This window comes from Epinephelus lanceolatus, chromosome 3 (assembly GCF_041903045.1).
Source record: "Epinephelus lanceolatus isolate andai-2023 chromosome 3, ASM4190304v1, whole genome shotgun sequence".
Lineage (NCBI taxonomy): Eukaryota > Metazoa > Chordata > Actinopteri > Perciformes > Serranidae > Epinephelus > Epinephelus lanceolatus.
In genome coordinates this window covers 19,929,330-19,954,611 of record NC_135736.1, presented here as the reverse complement: position 1 = coordinate 19,954,611, position 25,282 = coordinate 19,929,330, and the positions used below count along the sequence as shown (strand labels likewise).

Sequence of the window (25,282 nt, the reverse complement as noted above, 5' to 3'; positions counted from 1 at the left end):
AAAACATCCAAAATTCACATTGAGGTGTTTAAGTTTAAGTTAAAATTTGTGTTCTGGAAATGTATGTAAAAAGCACATAGGGTTGGATTATGCCTTAATTGCACCTTTAAACAAAGAATATAAGAAAACTTGTAATAAACAATTGTCTTAATTTAAGTAATCAGTGGGGAGGTTTCGTGGTGATATCTATGTGTTAATTTTTTACCCTAATCAGCTGTAGAGTCTGATTTTTGGTTTTAAAAATGTGTAGGATTTTACAATACATATCTTTAACGGCAATTTTTTCAAAATTAGTTTTTTTTCTCGTACTCTGGGTCAGAAATCTCCACTTCAGTAGCACTGATCTTTCCAGTGTTGTTCCTATTTATATCCTGAATGTTTTTACAGAGGGGTTTGTTCATATATCACCCATAGCCTGATGTGTGTGACATTTTGTTCCTATAAAAATGGATTTTTCATGGCTGTTGACAGTGTTTTCAAAGTAGAGATATCCAAAGTCCCCTCAGTAAAAACCTTTGACTCTAATTTGTCAACAAAATGCGACAAGAATTTGAACCTTGTTCAGATTTCTGTTTTGGCAATTAATGCAATCAGTGCATATTTGGTCAATGCCTAGATAGATAGATAGAACTTTATTCATCCCAGAAGGGAAATTCAACTGTCCAGTAGCTCATAAAAAGCAATGACACTTCCACTCATCAACAATAATACAGAGGTATTAAAATAGACATAAAATAAAGTAAGATACATTGTAATGTAATCAACTAAGGAAGTTTAATGGTGACATCTATTAGTTTGAACTTTTACCCCATTCAGCTGTAGAGTCTCCCCTTTAAAGGGATCCAGTTAAACCATTACTAACAATAACCATCCTCATCTAGGTGCAGCAGAGAGCGGTAAAAGCACTTTGGTCAAACAGATGAAGATCATCCACAGTAATGGATTCACCAAACAAGAGCTCATCAGCTTCAAGGTTAGAAACACACACACTTGATGAGACTGGCTCACCCTGCCTGATGTCTTTATCAGATAACAATGTATTAGCATACAGGGGGTTTAGTGTCTTATCATGTTTCCAGAAGGAGAGAGCTGGATAACAAGCACACTTACCTTAAATATTCTAATGGGAAGTAGCACAAAACTGATAAATTACTTAAACTGATCAATATGTCATTTGGTTGTCATCATAGTTTGGTTTCACCTGACTCCTTCTCTGCTTCACTTAGGCCCCACTTTATGAGCAGCGGAGCACTGTCTAGTGCCTGTATAGGGGGTGTGAGGGACTTTATAGTCGTCATTGGAAAATGTGCCAACATAAGTGCCCATTGGGGGCCCCTTTCCCCCGATTTTTTTTTTTTTTTGTGAGGATCCCAAACATTTGCTTGGTTTGCGCCTCTGGCTTCAGGCACAGCAACACAGTGAAATGAAATTGAAATATGTGGAGGCAATGATCAGAGATGTGATGGAGAACGAGGCGATGTTTGGTTCCTGTGTGGGACTGAGATTTCTCATGATACCCAGGGTCAGACCCAAGTTGGTATGCAGTGGTTTGGCTCGCATCTGCTCTTCCTTCTGTGTGTGTGAGCAACTGGAAGCCAAATTCCTCCAGTGTACTAGGGGTTGTGACGGGGTGGGGAGAATGGAAACGGTTCAACACACACACACAGACACCAGCTTCAGCCCATCAGCTTGTTTTTATTGAAGGCTTATCTTCTTCCACATCCCCCCTTTTTAACCATATTTTCACTCTCCTCTTTTTCCCCTCCCTTTCCCCTTTACCGCTCCATATCTTATCCCTTTCTCCTCTGCCCGCCTCCTCCTTTCCGTTGTAATGAGCATGTGATGACAGCAGATACCTGCTCTATAATAACAGTGCTGTCACTGGAATAGACTGACATGGCAAACTTCAGACATGAAGATGGTGGAGTTTAAACTCACCTACACACATTTCACACTCCTGTTAACTTATGAAACAGACTATAAAACTGAACTGAGTTAGATGTGGACAGATTGTTATTGTTTGTGTGTGGGACCATCATCTGTCCAAAACACTGTCAGGCCTTGTCAAAACTTTGGCAATTGCTCATTGGCCGGCGTTATGCACTCACACACTCATTTGACATATGAAGGTCCCAGTTGTTTGCATAGGCAGCTGGGATGTTTGAATGCATTCCTGGATATTAGAGACGCCTTCAGCTCCCTCTCTCCTTCTGCTGCCTCTCATGTCTCATAACAGTCACCTTGTCTGCAGTTCACCCCTGTCAACACTAGCACCATGCTTTCTGTTATTGGACTGTGCCACAGAAAGAAAGATATGATAAAACCCCTGAACAGGTCAGTTTATACTAATATCAGTTTGAATAGGGTTGGATATCAAACCTCAACACTTATTTGGTAAGGAATGAAATGTGTATCAAGAACTGACAGGTACAAATGTTGGCAGTGATTGTTTTGTCAGTGGTTCCCAACTGGTGGGTTGCGGTCCCAAAGTAGGTTGCGGATCTATTCTGAAATGACCGCAAGTGACTTGCTAACGTATCAACTTTGTAAAAAACACACTTTATTTTTAAGTACTTTGGATTTCTAGCACAGAGCTTTTATTTTGAAGTGCCGGTTCCTGCTGTGGAGTGAGCTACTAACAGACAGCTACTTGACAGAGACAGCAAACTAGCTGGAGACACGGCCAAACGCAAGTATGACACTTAATATTTTAAACTGTGTGCACCTTGAACTAATGACTAAGTAGGAATCTGGACCCTGTGCCTGGACCAGTCGGGAAGCACTGGTCTAATTCGTAATCACGTTAACTTTGTCTTTGAACAGACAATCCCGAATTTAAATACAAATTTTGACTGTTTTAGACTGTATTTTATGTAGGTAAAGAACTCCGACTTGCTCTCACCTAATCTCTGTCACTAGCAGTCCAGCACTACTGAAACTGGGACAGTTTGATCACCTGTGACAGGCTCACGGATAAACTAGCAAGATGTCGAAAGTGTCAAGCCTCTAGAAAAGTTTCAAAATTTTTGAAGATGACAGACACCAAAGGAAACTGATATGTCTCAAATCTACAACAAGCTTCACAAATGACCTGAGAAGTATAGGAACAACTTAGCCATCTTTCAAAGTATTTTTTTTTAGCTTTGCTAGTTATGGCTAACATGTGACTTGCATGCTAACAAAGTGGCTAACTGTCATGTAACTTAAGGTGCATCAACTCATGTCCTTGTCTCTCATTTAATCCCCCAACCCCCGACGGAGCTTCACTCAATCACATACCCCATTTACATTAACATTAGTTTTTTTGTGATCGGATTGCTCTTGACCACATGAAAGTACCGGTGTAAATACACTCGAAACACATTGAGGACGGATTGTTATCCCATCTGCCAAAACCAGTTCTGAAGGTGGTCAGGGACGCATTGTGACCACATTGAACTCAAGTGTAAATGCAAATACATCTCCAATCAACATGCAACAACTCCGTGGGTGAAAATACGCAAGAAAGATGCGCCAGCTGGACACAGGAAGAAGGAAGACGAAGACAACACTCATCAGGTAGCGACTCCCAAGAAAAAGAAACATGGATGCTAGCCGAGGATGCAGTCATGGTGAGACGAAGTGTCTGCTCTCCATTTGGTCCGACAAAAGTGTCCATACAATAACACGCTTCACAGGTAGCTAACGTGTTGTTATTGCGGCTCACAGGATATGACTTTGTAGTCTGCTGCTGGAAATGTTTGCAGAAGTAGAAGAAGAGGAGGATGTGACGTCAGCGGAACGGAGTGTGATTGGATAGCAATGGATCTGGATGTGGACACCAGAGACACATATTAATTCCAGGTATAAATATTTGTGGTCAAGCGCTATCCGATTGCAGTCTGTTGCAAAAAAACGCATGTTGATGCCAGGAGTAAAGGGGGCCACAGATACTTCTCACTGAAGCTTCAATGCCCAAAAACTGGTATTTGGGACAGCCCTAATGTTTGCTGTGTTCACCATATTAGTTCATCTTATTATTAGTGTGCATTAATCCTGAGAGGGACATGAATATATGTACCAGATTTCACAACCATCCATTCAAAAGTTGTTGAGACATTCACTAAAAAAAAAAAAAAAAAGGCTGAAAGCATGACTACAAGTTTTAAATGACAGGGTTCCAGTGGATCCTTAAAAACTCTTAAAAGGCATTCAAGTAATTAATCTAAAATAAGGCCTTGATTCGTATTAAAATGTCTTAAAACAATATTTCAAAAGTCTTAAAAATGCTCAGACATGGGAAGTAGGATTGCAGGTAGAATAATTGGTGATGCTTTTTTTCCATTAACATCATTCAGATCAGGAAAAAGGGAACCAACAAAACACACATATATTTGCCACATCCAATCAAAAGATAAATGAACAAGCTTTATTCAAGGCAAACCAAGTGGATACTTTTATGATAATATATTTATATACAGTACAGGCCAAAAGTTTGGACACACCTTCTCATTCAATGTGTTTTCTGTATTTTCATGACTATTTACATTGTAAATTCTCACTGAAGGCATCAAAACTATGAATGAACACATGTGGAGTTATGTACTTAACAAAAAAAGGTGAAATAACTGAAAACATGTTTTATATTCTAGTTTCTTCAAAATAGCCACCCTTTGCTCTGATCACTGCTTTGCACACTCTTGGCATTCTCTCCATGAGCTTCAAGAGGTAGTCACCTGAAATGGTTTTCCAACAGTCTTGAAGGAGTTCCCAGAGGTGTTTAGCACTTGTTGGCCCCTTTGCCTTCACTCTGCGGTCCAGCTCACCCCAAACCACCTCGACTGGGTTCAGGTCCGGTGACTGTGGAGGCCAGGTCATCTGCCGCAGCACTCCATCACTCTCCTTCTTGGTCAAATAGCCCTTACACAGCCTGGAGGTGTGTTTGGGGTCATTGTCCTGTTGAAAAATAAATGATGGTCCAACTAAACACAAACCGGATGGGATGGCATGTCGCTGCAGGATGCTGTGGTAGCCATGCTGGTTCAGTGTGCCTTCAATTTTGAATAAATCCCCAACAGTGTCACCAGCAAAACACCCCCACACCATCACACCTCCTCCTCCATGCTTCACAGTGGGAACCAGGCATGTGGAATCCATCCGTTCACCTTTTCTGCGTCTCACAAAGACACGGCGGTTGGAACCAAAGATCTCAAATTTGGACTCATCAGACCAAAGCACAGATTTCCACTGGTCTAATGTCCATTCCTTGTGTTTCTTGGCCCAAACAAATCTCTTCTGCTTGTTGCCTCTCCTTAGCAGTGGTTTCCTAGCAGCTATTTGACCATGAAGGCCTGATTCGCGCAGTCTCCTCTTAACAGTTGTTCTAGAGATGGGTCTGCTGCTAGAACTCTGTGTGGCATTCATCTGGTCTCTGATCTGAGCTGCTGTTAACTTGCCATTTCTGAGGCTGGTGACTCGGATGAACTTATCCTCAGAAGCAGAGGTGACTCTTGGTCTTCCTTTCCTGGGTCGGTCCTCATGTGTGCCAGTTTCGTTGTAGCGCTTGATGGTTTTTGCGACTCCACTTGGGGACACATTTAAAGTTTTTGCAATTTTCCGGACTGACTGACCTTCATTTCTTAAAGTAATGATGGCCACTGGTTTTTCTTTAGTTAGCTGATTGGTTCTTGCCATAATATGAATTTTAACAGTTGTCCAATAGGGCTGTCGGCTGTGTATTAACCTGACTTCTGCACAACACAACTGATGGTCCCAACCCCATTGATAAAGCAAGAAATTCCACTAATTAACCCTGATAAGGCACACCTGTGAAGTGGAAAACCATTTCAGGTGACTACCTCTTGAAGCTCATGGAGGGAATGCCAAGAGTGTGCAAAGCAGTAATCAGAGCAAATGGTGGCTATTTTGAAGAAACTAGAATATAAAACATGTTTTCAGTTATTTCACCTTTTTTTGTTAAGTACATAACTCCACGTGTTCATTCATAGTTTTGATGCCTTCAGTGAGAATCTACAATGTAAATAGTCATGAAAATAAAGAAAACACATTGAATGAGAAGGTGTGTCCAAACTTTTGGCCTGTGCTGTATGTTCATTGTTTTTCATGTGTTCCACTCTAAAAAGTTTAATTTTTTTTAGCATTCAAATCATCTGAATTTTTAATTTGACCAAAAATGGCATATTTCTGTTACAACATTTGGGCAAAATTGGTCTTAACCCAAAGTAACTGGTGTTGGTTCATGTTTTTTTTTCTTTCATTTTCAGTTATTGTAAAATTGGTCTTGAATTTCATTCTGAGTGGCATTTTAAAAAATCTTAATGAGTCTTAAATCTAACTTCTCTAAAGCTGTAGGAACCCTGAAATTATACCCAGCCACAAGTTTGAGTTAATACGCATTTTCATTGTTCAGAAAGCTTAAAAAACACTAGTAACCAAGTAAAAAAATCTATGCATAACGGCCTTCAGAACCTCCCTACGTTGCATTTGCACAACTATGTAATCAGTACACAGAGGTATTTTGCATTTGCATGAATACAAACATGCATAAACACGTGTTTTGGTAGCAGTAGTCAAATCTCTTTTGTTGTCCCTGCTGTCAGTTGGATTCTCCTTTGTTCTCAGGTGACGCCCTTACTTTGGAAAAATGACACCAACCCACAAACTTTACCCTGCATGACCATCCCAGCCTCCCACAGTAAACAGACAGACACACCCTCCGCTGCACACACACACACACACACACACACACACACACACACTCACATTTATATGAGCTCATCGTTCTTTATCAGGCCTGTGTGCATGTTGTTCCACATTATCTGTGGCGCCCTACCTGCTATCTATCTGCAACGAGCGTCTGTGTGTCCACCAGTAGTACACATCTGGACCGTGCTGTGAACTGGACAGGTTATCCCCGCTCTCGCATATTTCCCCCCAAGGCAGATCAAGAAAACCCCATCTCTTTATTTGTCTGTCTGGTCTTTTTGTGGCCCTGCCAGCCAGGTTTGTATTGCATTAGGAGCATGACAGAGCAGCCTGTTGGAGAGGAGCGAGGGGAGGAAAGGTAGGAGGTAGGAAGGGGGCTTCTCTTTGTCTCATCCCTCCTTTATTTGCAGCCTAAGGCCGTGGTGTTGTTTTTACTCTGGATAGGCTGAGTTTTTCCTTTATTCTCTTCCAGCGCACACAACTCTGTGTCAATGGCAATGGATAACATATCTGAGCAGAATTTGTATTTTTCAGTCTCTTTGTTGATTCAGGTGTTTGCATCAAGGATAAGTTTCTTAAAAAATGCGATGAAGCTTTCTCACTTGGAACGGCTGTGAGGCTCTGCTTATGAAATCAACAGAGCCTAAAACCTGCAAACACACACACATGCGCACGCACACACACACACACACACACACACACACACACACGTACTTAGTTCCACGTTGTTAGCAGAACTATCTGTGGTTAATGATTAAATATCAGGCCACCACCAGTTCAGCTACATTCTTCGTTGTTGTGTTTTTGTAGCAATAGCTCCGATACGAGACAACTGCTAACGGCTGTTAGTTTTCTGCGTTCAGGGAGCCGATCCAAACAGCAAGCTGGACAAGAACAATAGTTCAGTGTATGTGGATGGATTTAGAGATTACACTGTTGTAATGGGAGTTGTAATGTCTCCACAGTGTACCATAAAGTTCCCATAATGCTTTAAACTGCGGCGGAGGTAGGAGCATTAATAGCCAGCAGGAAATCTGTGAGGGATATCTGTCTGTTGGACTTCCTTGAAAAGTGATGAACACACACACACACACAGGCGAAAACACGGTGTATGTTTACCCTATACTTTTCCAGAGAGGTGACGTATAAATGATGGTGGATTCAAATTACCATACGACACACCTGTGGCTCCAGGCTCTTTGTGTGTGTGTGTGTGTGTGTGTGTGTGTGTGTAGGCATGCATTGGTGAGTGAGAATAATAGAATGGCACGGTGTTTATCTTTTAGGTGCGTTTAGTTGTCACAGCCAGTACAAGCTGATTGGTCAGCTTCCTGCACATACGGTTTGTCACTTAGAGAAACAAAAACTCTGTCCACGCACACAAAGTGTCTGATGTTTAGGGGGTTTATCCATGGCCTCCCACCTTCACTGTCAACACAGAACTAAAGTAAGCGTTGAGTCAGAGAGGGAGGAACTTGGAAACAATTGATGAGCAGGACAAAGGTGGAGGGAGGTTAGGAAGGAAGGAAGGAAGGAAGGAAGAATGAACCAACTGAAGGGAGAGACGAGGGCACAACGATTAGATCAGTGACACGAGAGGGGCAGTAATTTGATTTGATGTAAGTCCAGTGGGTGGACAGATTAGCAATGACACCTCTGTAATGAAAAGCTGTTTAAATCCAGTAAATGTCTACAAAGCTCCAGTTTTGCTGAGTTTGTTAAAATATATTCATTCAACTCAAGGGTAAATTTTAGGGTTATGTATGTGTATTTGTTGTGTAATACTTGGTTTGCATTACATGTATTTTAAATGTGTCCCGTGGAGTTTTCTCCTGAACAAAGAAACGTTGAGTTTACAATAAATGTTTCTTACCAAAATGCATAGTGTGCTTCCCTGAAATCTTACATGTCAAGTATATTTCCTTATTTATGGAACATTTAAATCCTGTATGGTTTACATCCATGTTTTCTTGGCAGCAGTCTTCTTCCTCACTACCTTTATTGGCGCATTGCTGTGTTTGTTGGCCCATAACTGCAACTGCCGATCACAGAATATACATTTTGCTGTACTCGTGCATGTGAACTTGGGACCCACTCACAAAAAACGCAGTCTCCTCAGCACTATTAATGGTTAAAACTCCACAGGGTAACTTTAAAATTACTTGAGTTTTTTAGGCTGGAATTTGTTACTTCAGTACAAGCCCTTTCAAAGCAGACTCAAGTGTGGGTCAGCGCAGATTACTCTGTGCTGTGAACTGCCTCAAGAATGGATACAGAAAGATTCAGAGAGGCACCCAAAATGACTAACTGAATTCTGTTCAGTCAATGACACATCTTGAAATAACACCGTATTAACAGTGCATGTTGGAGACCAGTTAATTGTTATTTATGTGTTGACAGGTGTACTTTTCAGCAGCGTGGCTCTATAGAGGGCATTAGCCTTGTTCCAGATGAGCCAGGTCTGAGTAGAATTGATCACCCCTGATTGCCGCACAATGAATGCTGGTTAGATTTGTGTCCAACTTCATCCAGACCTGTTCTGATGTCATGGACATGTGGGCAATGATAATCTCACAAGATCGAGGCGGCCGCAGTTTTTAGAGCCAGGCGCTGCAGTTGCTCTCCATCGATGGCATGATGGGAAATGCCTGGCTCTCATCTGATCTTACAGCTGATTGGTTTAGATGTTGACTTAATAATATGTTGTTTTATATAAACTTTTCATTTTAGTGGAATTGAAGAGGTTTTGATTTTATTTGTGTGAAGGTTTATTCTGTTAACAGAATAGGCTATATGTTATAGGTCATAAACTATACATAATCTATTGTATGTTAACATTGGACTGTTTTAATTATTGAAGTATTTAGCAACACAAAGACTTCTGATTAGAGTAATGTGGGGATCCTTAAAAATGACATCTGTACAGATGTCAAGCCCGCAGTATATCTGACTGATCATTAATGAAAGCTGTTGTCTTGTTACTTTTTCCTCTGTGTTTGACGATAAGGCTCATGTTTTCAATGTATTTATGTAGTTTGAGGGGGGCAGGTTGGCTCAGGTGGTTTATACACAGCAGCAAACTGATGTGATCCTGGTTTACATGAGAATTCATCTAAAATGGAGGTTGAGCCATGAACAGAAATTACAGATCACCTGTAAAGAATTTTAACAGGCTACTCTGTCATAACTAAAACAATTGGAGGCTGCAGGGGCGCCCAGTAGCTCAGCTGGTAGAGCAGGCATCCCATGCACAAGGGCTATGTCCTTGCCACAGCGGCCGTGGGTTAAATTCCAAGTCTAGTCACCGAAAACAGCATTAAAATAATTATTTTTGCAAGTAAGACAGCGTGGTGGAGTCTTTCCTACAAGTTTTATTCTTCTTGTCCCCTTTTTCTTCCCATTTCAAACTCATCCTGTCCGATCTAATAAAGGCAAAACACACATAAATAATCTCTATAAAAACAGACAATTGGAAGCTGCAGACAAACTGATATATGGGTCTGATAACATTTTAATAAATCAGAATCACATCTAACAGGATGTGAGTGTTTTTGTGACTTCCTGTACAGACTGAAGGAAACTGACATGACTGGCTTTTTGTCATCATCCCCTGATGCTGCCTCCTGATCTCGTCCACTTTCCAGGCGAGACGCAGTTCATCTCAAATGAGCCTGATGTTGGTTCCCATCATCCTCAGCTGTACTTCATGTTCAGTGCTAATTAACTAACACACCAAACTAAGAAGATGATAAACATTACACCTGCCGACCTTCAGACTGTTAGCATTGTCATTGTGAGCATGTTGGCATGCTGATGTTAGCATTTAGCTCAAAGCACTGGTACGTCTAAGTACAGCCTTTTAGAGCCTTTAAGAGTTCTTTGATTTAGTAGTATCTTACTTATACTCATGCAGTTCACTAAGCCACCTTACCATAGCAAAGCCCACTTCATAAACACTTCCAGTAGCCAGAGTTTTGCAGATCAGTTGAGGATTTGTTGAGTCACATATGTACTTCTCAAACTTCAAGACTGCCATCACCTATAAGTCACCATCTGCCGAGTTTGTTGAGATATTAATGGTCATAAAGCATGGAAACTGCACCATGAACATGTTCATAGGGCTATGAAAAGTGCTATTATGATGAAACAAATGTAGTGTTGTATTAAATTGTATACCTGAGCAGATGACAGTGATGATAAGGGAGACAAATTCACAGAGCAGCTTATTTCTGACACAAATCAATGCAGCGATGTCAGCCAAGGTTGTCCTCAAAGAGACTAATTTGTCCCTAATGTGGTGGTGTCAGCAGCCCTCAGCCCGGCTCTCCTCATGAGATGAAGCCCTGTCACCTCACTGACTTATCTCACCTTGCACATTTCACTGGGAGAGCAACACATCTCAATCTGGACGCCGAAACACACGAAGAGAAGAGCGACCAGACCGTGATCGAATCGTGATGGAATGTGACGCTTATCTTTAGCTGGCAGGAAAGTGACTATAACACACACACTTTCCAACTCTCTGCAGGAGTCACTCTGCTCAGTCCCTTAAGTCTCAAGGTTTCCAACCACTAAAACAAAAATATGAGTTAATTTATGTGAGTTACATGGCACTTTAACTCTCCTGCGCTCTCAGTAGGACTTGATGGCTGATCCATGGGGTGTGATAGATGCAAAACAAACACACACACTATTCCACACACATACGCATGTATATGCACAATTTGAGGTGCAGCAGTGAAGGAGTGCACAAGCAGAACTTTGTGTTGGTGGTGTGTTCAAGGCCAGCCTGGTTAAATTTGATTATTAACAGTTGAATCATCAGTTTCTCATTTGGCTGATTTTCGTTTTTCAAAATTCACCTTGTGTTAATGCCCACATTACAACAACCATAAACATCGATATCAGCTGTAGAGACGACTGCCTTCTCTCCAATATAATGGAACTAGATGGCACTCAGCTTGTGGAGCTCGAAGCACAAAAAAAAACATTTGAAAAACTCAACAGCAACGTTTCTCATGACCTGGTAACTCAAGAAAATCCACAGACCTTGTTGTGAGCAGTTTCATGTAGGAACTATTTTCTCTCTACCAAACTACACCCGCCAACCATGTCACTGAGCAGATGGAAGCGTGCATCATGGATGAGAGGCTTGAGCTTGTGACAGTGTGAGATGTAAACATTAATGCCGTCCTCCTCTGCTGAGCTGTAATGTTAGCCAGCTCAGTGGTGTTGGTGAGCTTACAGTAGATGAACGCCTTCTTCTGCGTGGTGATACAGTTGGAGGGTGTTTTTCATTAGAAAGAAGATAGTTCCTACATGAAACTGCTCACAACAAGGTCTGTGGATTATCTTGAGTAACCAGGTCATGATTTCTGGAAAGAGACATTGCTGCTCAGTTTTTCAAATGTATATTTTTTGGCACCACAAGCTGAGTGCCATCTAGTTCCATTATATTTGAGAGAAAGTAGACATTTCTACAGCCATTATCTCCAACACTCTGCAACACACACCAAAACAATCTAGACTGAGCCAGGCCAGCTGTTTCCTCTGGTTCCACTCTTTAGGCTAAGCTAAGCTAACTGGCTGCTGGCTATCGCTTCCTAATTGAGATACAGACATGGGCAGTATCAATTTTCTCATCTCACTCGCTACAAAAAGTGAATAAGCAAACTTTAAAAAAATTTAACTATTTCTGTAAGTTTAAACATCTGGGGACTCATGCTTGTATTAGGCAGGAAAAGGCAATCAACTGGAAAACCCACACTGTACTCTGGGGGGAAATGTAATCATTAGACAAACTGAAGTAAAGATAACAACACCCAGCGCTGTTAGGAAGTGTGAGCTTTCTGTGAATCAAGGTAAAAATTAATATATAAAAACACTGCACAGTTTTTTTTGTGTGTGTGATGCGGCAAACAAGGCTTTTCTCTAAATTTTTGTTTTCTCCCGTTGCCTGGCGATTCATGAAGTTAATCTATGACCCTCATCTTTGGCAGCCTGCGGTGCTGGATAACCTCCTGACCTCCATGAAGTTTGTCCTCCATGGCATGGGCGTCCTCCGAATCAACCTGGCTAACAGCAGGAACAAGGTAGTCTGTCTGCATGTCTCTATGTCATAGTCTCTGTCTGCACGTCTGGCACTTTTTATTTTTGTGTTTTTTTTATTTTCATCAGATTTTTACCCCTGATCTGTCTGTCTCATCCCAGTCTTTCTCTTTTTCTTTCTCTCACTGCTCCTCTGTGGTTCAAATTTATCCAAGTGTTATGCTGCTGGTTTCCCTGCACTACACTAAGATGTCCACTAGAGAGCAGCATCTCAGCACTGCAGCCACAGTTGCTGCATCTGCCACCACACACACACACACACACACACACACACACACACACACACACACACACACACATACAGTAACAGTTTGTTTGCATGACAGAGCGCAGAAAGTTAGAGCGGGTGGGTGGTTTGATTGTGAGGTTCAATTTGATTTGAACTTTATTGTCAAAGTTTTCAGAGCTCGTACACAATCCACCCACTCAGTGCGTGTTTTCCGAGAGATGATGGCCAAAGTATTTCCTCTATTAAATGTCACCAGGGCGTGTATGAGTGTGTGTGTTTGTGTGTATATCCATACATTTGTGCATCCATAGTAATTACTTTGTCTGGGGAACAGAGACAGACTCCTCAACTTTTCTGTCATTTAGACTCACATCCTTTTTTCCATCTGGCCTCTGCTCCTCCCTGACCACCCGTCCATCCATCCAAATATCTGTCTCCATCTCTTCTTGCAGGTCCACGCCCATTCTGTCCTGTCGTGTGGGCGGTGTTTTGACGAAGATCAGGTGCTGTTTCCTTTCCTAAGCTACGCCCTGTCCTGTCTGCTGGCTGACCAGGGGGTGAGGGCGGCGGCGGCCCGGGGATACGAATACGAGCTCAATGACTCGGCACTGTAGTGAGTACTCTGTAGACACACTCACACTGTGCTGGAGATGCAGGGGTCTAATTAGCTGGACTTAGCAGCCGATGCTTGGCCATGTGCTCGCTGTCACTGGGAATCAGGGTCTGCAGGGTGGAAAGGAAAGAGGGAGGGATACAAACCTGTGTAAAATGTAATTACATGTACTGCCACGGCTATTATATACATCCATATGACATCTTTGAAATACTGTAATAAAATAATAATGTATTGGTTTTGGCTGTGTGCATTCAAGAGCAAAACAACAACACAAAAATGCTCAAAGTTTAAAGTATAAATAATATGATTACAGAGAATGTTTAAAAATGTGCATATAGAAGAAAAAGTCAAATGTGCAGGTGCAGTAATGAAAGTAAAGAAGTGAGGCTGGAGATGAAAATGAGAAACGAGTGTAGAGGGGATGGCGTGTGTGATGCAGAAGTAAGACAGAGCTGGGGCCCACCAGGAGGCCGTCTGTTCTCATTCTCCACCCCAGCGAGAGGCCTCGGCTCTGGGGTTATCTACACCGACAGGCCCCACTGAGAACCACCGTACATCACCATCACCCTCCGCTCTTCTCAGGCACACACACACACACACACACACACACACACATGTTCATACTTCTATACTTGTGAGGACCCTTATTGACATAATGCATATCCAGATCCTTACCTTAACATTAAAGTGAAATTTCCGTTTAGTACAACTTGGATGTTTTTTTTTTGTAGTAAGGCTTTATCAGTAATAAAAAGGCGGAATAGAACAAACCCTCACGTTGGTCAGACTTTTTTCTAAGTAGTATAAGTAGTGTATAAGAAGTGGACATAGCCATTTTGTGGACCAGTTTGACGCCTTGGGTATGGCATTTTGGCTGTCACTATCTTGTTATTTTTTTTAGCCAGAAGTGACCGTAATTGGATGAGAAGGTGGAACTGTCGTGTATACGCATCCTTACGCCCTTTATACAGTCTGTGCCTACACCTCTGTCCTGATTGACAGGTCACTGTGGTAGCAACTTGTCAATCACAAGGTAACCACACCCTTACGTCTTCCCTTCTTTAATGTCCGTTTTACTATAAATGGGACCATAATTTACAAAATGAGCATCATTCTGTACTGAAGAAGACTTGAAACAAGTGAAAGACACCTCTGCATTGGCTTCACTTTTCAGACCTGGAGGCTACGTCCACTTCTCTTGTACAGTTTGTGGTACCCAGTATCTCTGTGTAATATGGGTTTATTTCAGACATTTGGGGTGCACTCAGTTTTGTGTTTTCTTTCCACCAAAATAAAGGGATAAAGATAATCTGACTAAACTGGAGCTTCTCTACAACCTGTCAGTCACCTGACCACGTGTGTTTCTTGGCCCATCAATCTCTTTTGTTGTGATATTATCGTCTTCCCCAGTCTTAGCATGTCCTTGGAGTATAATTTTAATATAACTTGATAAAAAAAAGAGGCAAAAATAGAAATATAAGACTGATGTCGTAGTAAACTAGAATTTTCCTTTAAACTAAACCTAACTAACTTTAAAGCTAGTTTCTGATTTTTTTTGGCCACTTGGAGAAAACTGAAACAACTGTGAACACAACATTCACATATCAGTGATCACAGAACCTTATTGAGATCCAGCAGTTACGGAGTAGCATGATCATTCAATTGGAGTTGTGTCTCTGACCACCTGATGAGTGTAGGTTCAATATTTACTCCCTTTTAGCTCAGTTTTTGGTCTTCACCAACTCCTGAGGAGAAAACTGTCTCTTAAATTGCTAAATGCTCTGCTATGATCACAGGCTGTTCTCATTCACTCGCAGTACTTTTACACCTACGAACAGTAGTGCACTATACAAAAAAACAAACACAGGACTTTGACCCAGGGCACCAGGGTTTGTGTCCCAAGTGAAGCCAAAAGTTAATTTTGAGTTATTTTAAGTAAAGCCATGTTATGATGCCCAACCATGATACTTTACCTAAACCCTAATGTGTAGGGGCACTAAGTCAATGGGCAAACCATCATAGGAACTGTTGAGGATTAGTTGATGTTCAAGAGCAAGAAAGTTTGTCTGCCATTTGCTGCTGAGCAGATAGTGTACAGTGGGTTTATGGAGCTTTTTTTTTTTTTTTTACTGAAAACAGCTGCCTGCTGAGGCTGAAAAATCATGCTATTAAAGCGCTGAGAGTGAGCCAAAACCTTAAAATTGCAGCCAGACTGTTAAAGAATGAGCTGAAACTCACTATAAAGCTGTAAATAAATCCAAGAGCAGCTGCAAATTCAGGTGATAATACTCTGTGATAAAATGTATTTAATACTTGAGGGTAGGTAATAATGTACTTAAAATTTAAAAAATCCTTTCTCTAAAACTCAGAATGGTCCTCACAAATACAGAAGGACACTCGCATGTAGTCTGTGCTGTGCAGCATCCGGCAGGCAGTGTGTTTTTTTAAGCAGCAGGATGTGTATCGCTGTCCAAGAAACTGATTCAGGATGACTAGTTGAGAATGTCACAGTCAGCTCAGGTAGGTGGAGACGTCTGTGTGTGTGTGTGTGTGTGTGTGTGTGTGTGTGTAAAAGATCACATCTGACTGAGCACACACATGATTCAGTTGATTACACTAGCTGTGTTAATAGCTAATCTGTGTGTGAAAGCTTAGCCTCAGTGTGTTATTATGGTAAACCACAGTGTGAATATTCATCACGATGAGCTGCTGCGCCCCCTGGGGCTCCAGCCTTATCACTGCACACCCTCCCCGCCACCTGGCAGCTGATGGCCTCGACACGCACGCACACAATGTGCGAGTCTACACACTGGCAACTGATACCTGATTTTATTCTCTTTTGATCTCAGGTTTGTCTGCAGGTTATTAAATTTTATTTCCCCTCTCTCTCTTTCTTTTCACCCTCATGTCTCTTCTGTCTTTCACCCCTCTCTCCTCCTTGATTTGTAGCTTCTTTGAGAACATGACCCGCATCACGTCTCCAGATTACGTGCCTACAGAGACAGACGTTCTGCGAGTACGACTGAGGACGACGGGCGTGATAGAGACCCAGTTCAAAGTCAACCATCTCATTTTCAGGTAGACGCCTTTCACTCTTTACCAAGGCTTATTACCGCAGAATAACGATGTTTAGAACCGTAGACTCAGTCAGAGCTGCTGCAGGTGACTTCTCCAGAGGCGCCTGTCGCACCAACTTCCTTCACTTCTTTAGCTGTGACACTTTTATCTCTGTCTACAGCCATATGTGATAGGCCCAAGAGATATGAGGTGGAGATGAGTGGCTTCATTCAATATGTCGATAAGGCACCTATCATTTGGCTTTACACTCATCTATTGGCCGCACACACACACATTTAAAAGCATCAGTGTCTCGGTCTTATCAGTGGAGAAGCAGAGGGCAGGTTTCTGAGCTCCTGAGGCAAATGTCAGATGACCATATTCATCTCGGATCAATGAGCCGGTGACACATAATACCAACTTCTTTATCATCCTCCATTGGCTAAACTCATTTCCTGAAGCCGCCGATGGTCATGACAGGGTGATAGATATTAATGAACTCGATTTCTCTGCAGTGTGACTGATGCAGAACAAACCAGCGTCAAAGAAAGAAAAATGCCACACTGAAACACCAATAATGTTTTAAAAAAAAGCAATCGCTGATGATGTTTTAAGAGACTCATTTTGTTGCTTGGAAGTGTTTTGTTTGTTTGTTTGTTTGTTTACACCATAGGATATTTGGTTAAAGGAATAGTTCAACCCCAAATCAAAAATACATATTTTCCCTCTTAGTGCTATTTACCAATCTAGATTGTTTTGGTGTGAGTCGTGAAGTGTTGGAGATATCAGCCATAGAGATGTCTGCCATCTCTCTAATGGAACTAGATAGCACTCAGCTTGTGTTGCTCAAAGCGCCAACAAATATATTTGAAAAACTCAACAACAATGTCTCTTTACAGAAATCATGACTCTGTTCCTAAAGATTATCCGCAGACCTTGTTGTGAGCAGTTTCATGTAGGAACTATTTTCTTTCTACTGAACTACACCAGCCAACTGTATCACCACACAGAAGGATGCTTGCGTCTGCTCATGGAAGAGCAGCTTCCTCAGTGATATGTTTGGTGAGTGCAGTTTGGTAGATATCTCCAACACACATGCCAAAACAGTCTAGATTGATAAATGGCACTACAGGCGAGAGTAAAAATATGTATTTTTGGTTTTGGGGTGAACTTGTGATGGCAGTGAGGAATAGGACCCAAAATGCAGACTCAGAGGGAAGAGGGTTAACAGGTTTATTGTGTCAGAATTGTGCAGAGAACTGAGGAGATCCGGAGTCGAGGTGCCGAGTGAGGAAACCAGGTGAGAGTGCTGGGCTGTGGGCTGCTGAGAGGCACGGAGGGAGACACTGGAACAAAAAAGGCAGGAGAACGAGGGTTAACACACGAGGAGCAAAAAACACCATCAAACTTGCAAGATACTTAATTCACTGGAGGATCAGAGGAGCCGAGATACCACTGCGTGCAGAAGCGAATACTCTGGCACTGAGGCTAGAGACGGTGGCAGTCTTAACAGCCCGTTGATTGCCGATGAGTCACAGGTGTGCGCACTCAGCCTCAGTGCAGGGCGGGGGAAGGGAGAAGCCTCTGGAGACAGGCAAACACAGCAGCAAACAACCCACACAGGAAGTAGACTCCGGAAATGTTCATAAAATAAAAGCCAAAAGTCCATGCTCACCACAGAACTGTCCCTTTTAAATGCTGACACCATAACAGCTATGGGGTTGGTTCAGATATTTTCAATATTGCTACCAACACCATCAAAACTACTATTTTGGCAAACTATACTTTTATGAAATACCTTATTCTGATAAGTAAAAACAAAATAACCAAAAGATTTCAAATGCATCAGTTTTTCAGGCTGTTTTCAATATTATCAAACACTGCAAGAATACAGCATAAAGAGTTAAGAGGGAAGAGCTAAATAAAGTTTAAGCTCCAGTTAAAGAGTCACTCAGTAAAGCTGAAGTATCTCTTGAAGTGAAAGTGCTAAAAGAATTTATAGATTCAGTTTCAGCACTGAAAAGATCTGAGGATAATGTCAGTTAAAAGTGTCGGCTGTAGTGACAATGACAGCAGTGGCAGTAGTTTAAACTATGGAAGCTGAGAGAGTTAAAAGAGCTGAAGAAGTTTTGTTATTTTTCAAAGGTGAGGGTTGGACATAGTGCACAAAATTATCATAAAATTACAGACTTAAATTAACAGAATTACATCTACATCAGGCAATATCTGATGATGAAATAGACAAGACAACTCTCTGCCCAAACATTCACTGTATCATCGCTGTAGCACCACAGTGCTTTATATATAATGCTTTATATATAATGGTATGTTGTGACATCAAAAATTGCAGCTCCTGTGATTCGGATATTGCACTAATTGCCGTGATTTCAATACGCACAGTCCTCATTAAACATCACTGGTTAGAGGCAGATTTTGACATCCATTAATTTTTTGTACCCACTTATCCTGTTGGGGGTCGCGGGGGGCTGAGCCTATCCCAGCTGACATTGGGCGAGAGGCAGGGTACACCCTGGACAGGTCACCACGACTATCACAGGGCTGACACATACAACCATTCACACTCACATTCACACCTACGGTCAATTTAGAGCCACCAGTTAACCTGCATGTCTTTGGACTGTGGGGGGAAGCCGGAGTACCCAAAGAAAACCCACACTGACACGGGGAGAACATGCAAACTCCGCACAGAAGGGCTCCCCCACCCTTATCTATCTATAGATACACTAAACATATAGTTACATTAATACCCCTCTAATACCTCTCTGACAGTGTTTTTTGTTTGAAAAAAATGACACGTATTTGAAAAACTGTCCTGAAATCTGTTCCTTGTGATTAAAAAGCCTCTTAAATGTATTAAAACCTGGCAAATTAAAGGAGTTATCAAGTGAAGTACAAGTAGATTTTTGGAAATTGGAAACACAAAAAAAATATCTCAAAGAAGAGGCTGTACGGTGATACAGTGCATTTTCTGAAAAATCAATTTAGAAACTGTTTTAAATGTTTGTGGCTAATTCAGTTATTTGAATCCCTTAAACAATCAAGGTATTTTATTATGATAATTAGACCAAGTATTTACAGTCATGAAAGCTACATAATAGTAAACTTGCAGATGTGTGTTTCAGTGGTGGGCGTTAAACTGTGGAATTTTTTACAATTACAGGGTTGTGTGAATATTTTTCAGTTTAAGAAAATGTATAAAGGAAGAACAACTGGACTATATGGAGTTGTTGTGTAGAAGCTGTTCCCGTGTTGAAGGGGACAGCGTGTCCGACTTCCACTTCTGTTTATGTTCGTTTCTTTCTGAAGTTACTGGAAGTTTTGCTTATTAACTAACTGGCAGAGCATCTGTTTCTCTTTTTTTTGGTTTGAGAGAGGGGCAGGTAAAATAAGATTGTTTTCTTCTCCCTGCTCCTTTTCAGTTATGGAATGTGTTTTTAGAATTTTTTTTGATTGTGACTTAAATTGCAGCGTATGGACGTGAGTGGAACAAATAAAATGAAGTGATGGATGTAGCTACCGTAACATCACCCATTGGTTTGTGGACTCCTGTTTTGAAGCCTTTAGTTTGACAATTTGTCTGTCGCCATCTTGGTTTTTTTGGAGCCTGAGGTGACCTGCCCTGCGTTCCAAATCGCATACTTCTACTATATACTTTTAGTATATACTGCAGCTGCCCTTAAAAAGTATGTAGTGTAGTATGCAGTATGCATGCAGTATGCATACTATTGGGACACACTACATCTGCCATCACATCGCTCCCTGAACTCCGACCCTCTTGCTCACTTCCGCCGCCGTCTGTACCGCCACATTTGAATATTTTGTTTTGTTGTACTTCGGAGATGCAGCAAATCTCCTCTCGTCGAGCTCACCAGAGTCGCGCATACCATCGGGGGTGCCGGAGAGCTCTGTTGCTGTTATGTCGTAATGTATGTTGTTGTTTCTAATAAACTGACGTGTTTGCGTAAACAGTTCCAAGCCTATTATTAGTGACCTGTCTATTGAACTAGTCACCAGTAGGCTTATTAACCCCCTTCACACATAGCTCTCTGTTGCTGGCAGATGTTTGTTGTTAAATATATTTACAGCTATGCAGCTGCTGGCACTATATTCTGTCTGCACGTGAAGCAGCCTTACATTCACATTACTTTTATTTGTAGTGTAACATCTTCTGTGTTAGGCCTATATGTGGGCGTTGGTTGTACACGCAGCTCAGTCAGTGCGACGTAACTTCCACTGCGCAAAGGATTGTGGGTCAGAATGGCCAAAGAAGCATGCTGACATGCATACTGCGAAATATGACCGGATGTAGTAGAACATCCTGGTACTTTTGGCATACTGCATCTGACATACTATGTATTGGGACACACTAATTCTTTTTCTGGCATACTAAAAAGTATGGTAGTATGGGTATTGGAACGCAGGGCATATTTGGACAAGAGGTTGGAGCTGTGGAGGAGATGACTCGCAGACAGCCTGTCACTTAAAGCAGTCATGCTCTTAATTATACGTAACTTTAAACCTTAATAAAACCTAAACAGGTGACTTTTACAAAATTCAACCCCACTACAGTTGTCATTAATGTTGAAATTAGCTACAGAGACCGAAACTGTTTCTTGTACCAGGCTGTGACATGTTTATTTCTGCTGTAAAGTTGGGCATTGTAACCTGGGAGTCTGGGGATTGACTCACTTTTTTGAGCCAGCGTCAAGTGGCCATTTGAGGAACTGCAGTTTTCCGCACTTTTCGCATTGGCTTAATTTTTCGGCCTTGGAGGTGCCCACTTCAGTTAATCATATTAGCCCAGTGGTGTAGTGGAGGGTATACTCAGGTATACGGGGTATACCCACTTCTTTTTCTATCCAGTTACAGTATACCCATCTATCAGCTAAAAAGCCATTGAGTATGCCTACTTCTTCATTGGTATCCTACCATCTACCTAGCAGTACACCCACCTTATCAACTACCACTACACCACTGTATTAGCCTACTACCATTTGCTAATAAGCACTAAATACAAAGTACAGCTGAGACTGATGGGGAGGTTGTTAGTTCTGCACGTATTTAGTCATAAACCAAATGATTGGACAAATTGACACACTTGAACATTTGTGGTCCGTAAAATTAAAAATCAAGACGTCAGTTTTCACAGTGTTGGCTCACAGCAGCAGCAGCCTGAGGGATTGTGGGTGATTTTCCACAGTTTGGTTTTATTGGTAGAGTAATGGTCCATGGAGGGTTAACAAGGATACATTCCATTGTGTGTGTCTACATGTATCACTTACAGAAAATCAAATTACTTTCCTCCTCTTTCTTAGTAATGTCTATCTGAGGAGCACCTCCTCTCTTACATCTCATATGGAATTATAATAAGCTTCTCATAAGGTCTCTGTTTAGCATATAAACTTTGTAGAGTGAGTGAGTTTGTCAGCAGATGACTTCAGTCTGGGGCATTTGTGTCATATCTGAATGCTTCTTGTACATCTCTGGATGCCGCTGACTTGTGTGTGTGTTTTAGCTTCTAATGACATGCACACATTTGACTGGATTTGACAGTTTAAATATTTCACATCAGGAAAAGTTTCAGCAGCAGAGAAACGCTTTGATGATAACCATATCTGTTGTCCTGTGCTGATAAATGCTGCTTTTTCCTCGCAGTCTCACTGTTTGCGTCACCGTCGAGTGACTCACAAGCTTGTTGTTTTTGCTTTTTTCTTTTAAATTATTTGTTTGGGTTTTTTTTTTCCCCCTGTGAAACATTGTGATGATGATGTCACCACAAGGTGACAGTGTCAGACCTGAGAGCAGAGTACCAGGTGATGCTGCGGGACAGAGCCCAGCCACCCCACCCTCACACACCCTCTCTCTTATCTGCCTGAATTCTTAAGCAGATAAGTTGTTAATTGACACACGGTGTGATGAGTGTGTGTGTGTGTGTGTGTGTGTGTGTGTGTGTGTAGGTTCGTGCCTGTGACTCGGAGAGACCAAGCCCTTGGGGCTGATGAAGAGCTTAGCATAAGTCGATGTAATTATTTCAAACTTAGCAACAAAAAGGATATTAAAGGGATTTGGAGAAGTAGATAGTTTGTGTTCCTCAGAAAGAACGACCGTGAGTTTTTCCATTCAGACATGGACGGTCGTAGTTTTACTAAGTAATAAATTAACAGATCATTCCCTCAATTATAAGTAGAGACACTAGATTTTTGGAATTCATTCAGCAGAGGTTTAAAAACACAGCAGAGGCTGCGGCGTTAATACAGATATGGAGAGTTCTGCTCAGGCTTGGTCTCATTTTGTAAATATTGAGGCTGCACTTGTAGCGAACACAATGCCAAACTGCCTCTCTCAGTTCAATGACTGTCTCTTGTTGGGTGATACTCAGGAGACTAGGTTTCTCATCTGAGCCAGCATCTGCGCCCTGCAGTCCTACTTTTATTATTCAAGATTTTTTTTTATGTTGAACTTCACTGTTATAAATGATTCCTGCACTTTCAGTTTTGCTGCAGGATGTGTTCGCTCTGCTGAATCTACAAATTTCAAGCCACAAATTACAGGAGGTTAAAAATGCAGGGCTTAGGCTTTGATTGGTCGATCATGCATACCATGTAACCTTAACGTTCCCAGGTTGACTCTGGCCCGGGACCTTTCGTTGAATCTTTTGTCAGTGTGCATCAGGTCAGCTGAATGTGAAATTTGTCTACAGGCAAGGGTGTGGAGGGGGTTTTTTTTTTTTCAAGGACATCCCTCTTTTGCCTATAACTTGTGCCAAATTACATCGTTATTTTCCAGGAAACTTATTAGTAGGAAATTAATAGGAAATTAGGCATGTCTAAAATAAGCATTTCCCTAAACTCTAGGGAGTTTTGAAGGAGATTTGTAAAGCTAGAAGGAAGGAGAATTTTCTCAGACAATAGAGGTGCATGTACTAGATCGACTGATATTAGCTTATGTCAGATATGTCAGTATATGAAATGATAAATAACATTACATCAGAGAAATGCCATTTAGAGGCCATTTTGTCATTATGTACTTTGTCCACCACAGAGCACCAGCAAGTTTATTTTTATGACTCCAACGACAGCCGTGGCCGGAGGCATTATATTTTCTGAAGTTGTCTGTCCATTAATCCTATTCTTATTACCGTGATATCTCAAGAATGCCTTTTTCTTCAGATTTGGACACAAGAATGAACTGATTCGAATTCGGTGGTCAAAGGTCAACATCATTGTGATCTCACAAAACATGTTTTTAGCCATAACTTAAGAATTAATTTCCTAATTATGACAAAACTTCACACAAATGTCTAATACAGTGGTTCTCAAATGGTGCGCCGTGATGCCAATCCAGGTGTGCCGTGGGATTTTGTGATAACCACACATTATTATTGCAATATTCAACTGGGCCCAAACAAGAAGTTATGAATGAATCTATAATTTGACTCTATCAGTATGTTGTGCACACCCAGAGGCAAACTCTAGCTTAAAAAAAGTAATTTCATTAATTAAATTAAAAAAAAAAACATTCACGGGGAATGATCCGACACTTTACCATGGTGTCATATCAGTTGTCTTCCACAATCCTGCTGCACAAAAAAGAGGACTGTTGGCTTTACCCCCACCTTCCTCACCTGCACTTTGAGCTCACATATGAGAACGGAATCAATCTAACATTCAGAATATGTGTATTTCACGACAACTTTTCTCCTAGGATGGAAGATGTAACGCAGGAAGTTGTGCACTAAAAGTTTTGTTAATCAAATCACTAAAATGACTCTCCTGCCGTCCTTCTCTCTTTGCTACTCTTTTATATCTCTCTTTTCATCTTTGCCGTCACATGTGCTTTGTGCATGTGCATGTTCACCGCATGGAATGAGCTGTAAAATCAGTGAATGACAGTCTGACTGATCTTTCCGTTGGAAAGACGAAGACCTGCAATATAAAGCAAATATCTCAGGTGTTTTGGCTCCTGTAAACCTCTGTGAGAAAAAATCATGTGGTTTAAGTTTTGATCGTATGAATTCCTTAAAAAAAGAAACCAGTGTAGCTCTGCTCACACCGACAAAAATCTCACACCCTGAATCATCTGTAAATTAACAAGACTCTGGGTCTCAATATCTTGTTATTCAAACACTTGATCAGCAGCGCAAGGGTCCCAGTGTCTGTGTGTGTAGGCTTGCGTGTGTGTGCATTTGCATGCAAATGAGAAGCGTGTGTGTGTGTGTGTGTGTGTGTGTGTGTGTGTGTGTGTGTGTGTGTGTGTGTGTGTAACAGTGCACAGTCTTTCAACTTTACACCCAGACACGGTCTAGTTTGCATACAGACGTCCTGTTTGACCTCTGAACCCTTGGTGTAATAGCGATCTGGATCTTTTCCTGCATCATTAACATCAACTGCTCTGATAATTACAATTACAACACTGCAGATAAGGGTGAACGTTATAGGGCAAGAAGGGCGGGTGAGGAGGGAGGAGAGGATGAAAACGAGGTGTGATGAAGAAAAGAGTTCCTTTATTCCGATGAGATCAAAGTTTGGATCATGTTTACTCTCTGT

At 41.5% G+C, this 25,282-nt stretch overlaps 1 protein-coding gene across 2 annotated transcripts in view; it reads left to right on the top strand.

Annotated features, from left to right (window-relative positions):
- Positions 1-25,282, top strand: part of gnav1 (guanine nucleotide binding protein (G protein) alpha v1) — a 44,774-nt gene that overhangs the window by 898 nt on the left and 18,594 nt on the right. For both annotated transcript variants that reach the window (XM_033625109.2, XM_078166094.1), the window contains 4 exons: positions 882-973; positions 12,705-12,797; positions 13,495-13,655; positions 16,608-16,736. In XM_033625109.2, coding sequence (XP_033481000.1) covers positions 882-973; positions 12,705-12,797; positions 13,495-13,655; positions 16,608-16,736 — 475 coding nt within the window. The remainder of the gene's footprint in view (positions 1-881; positions 974-12,704; positions 12,798-13,494; positions 13,656-16,607; positions 16,737-25,282) is intronic.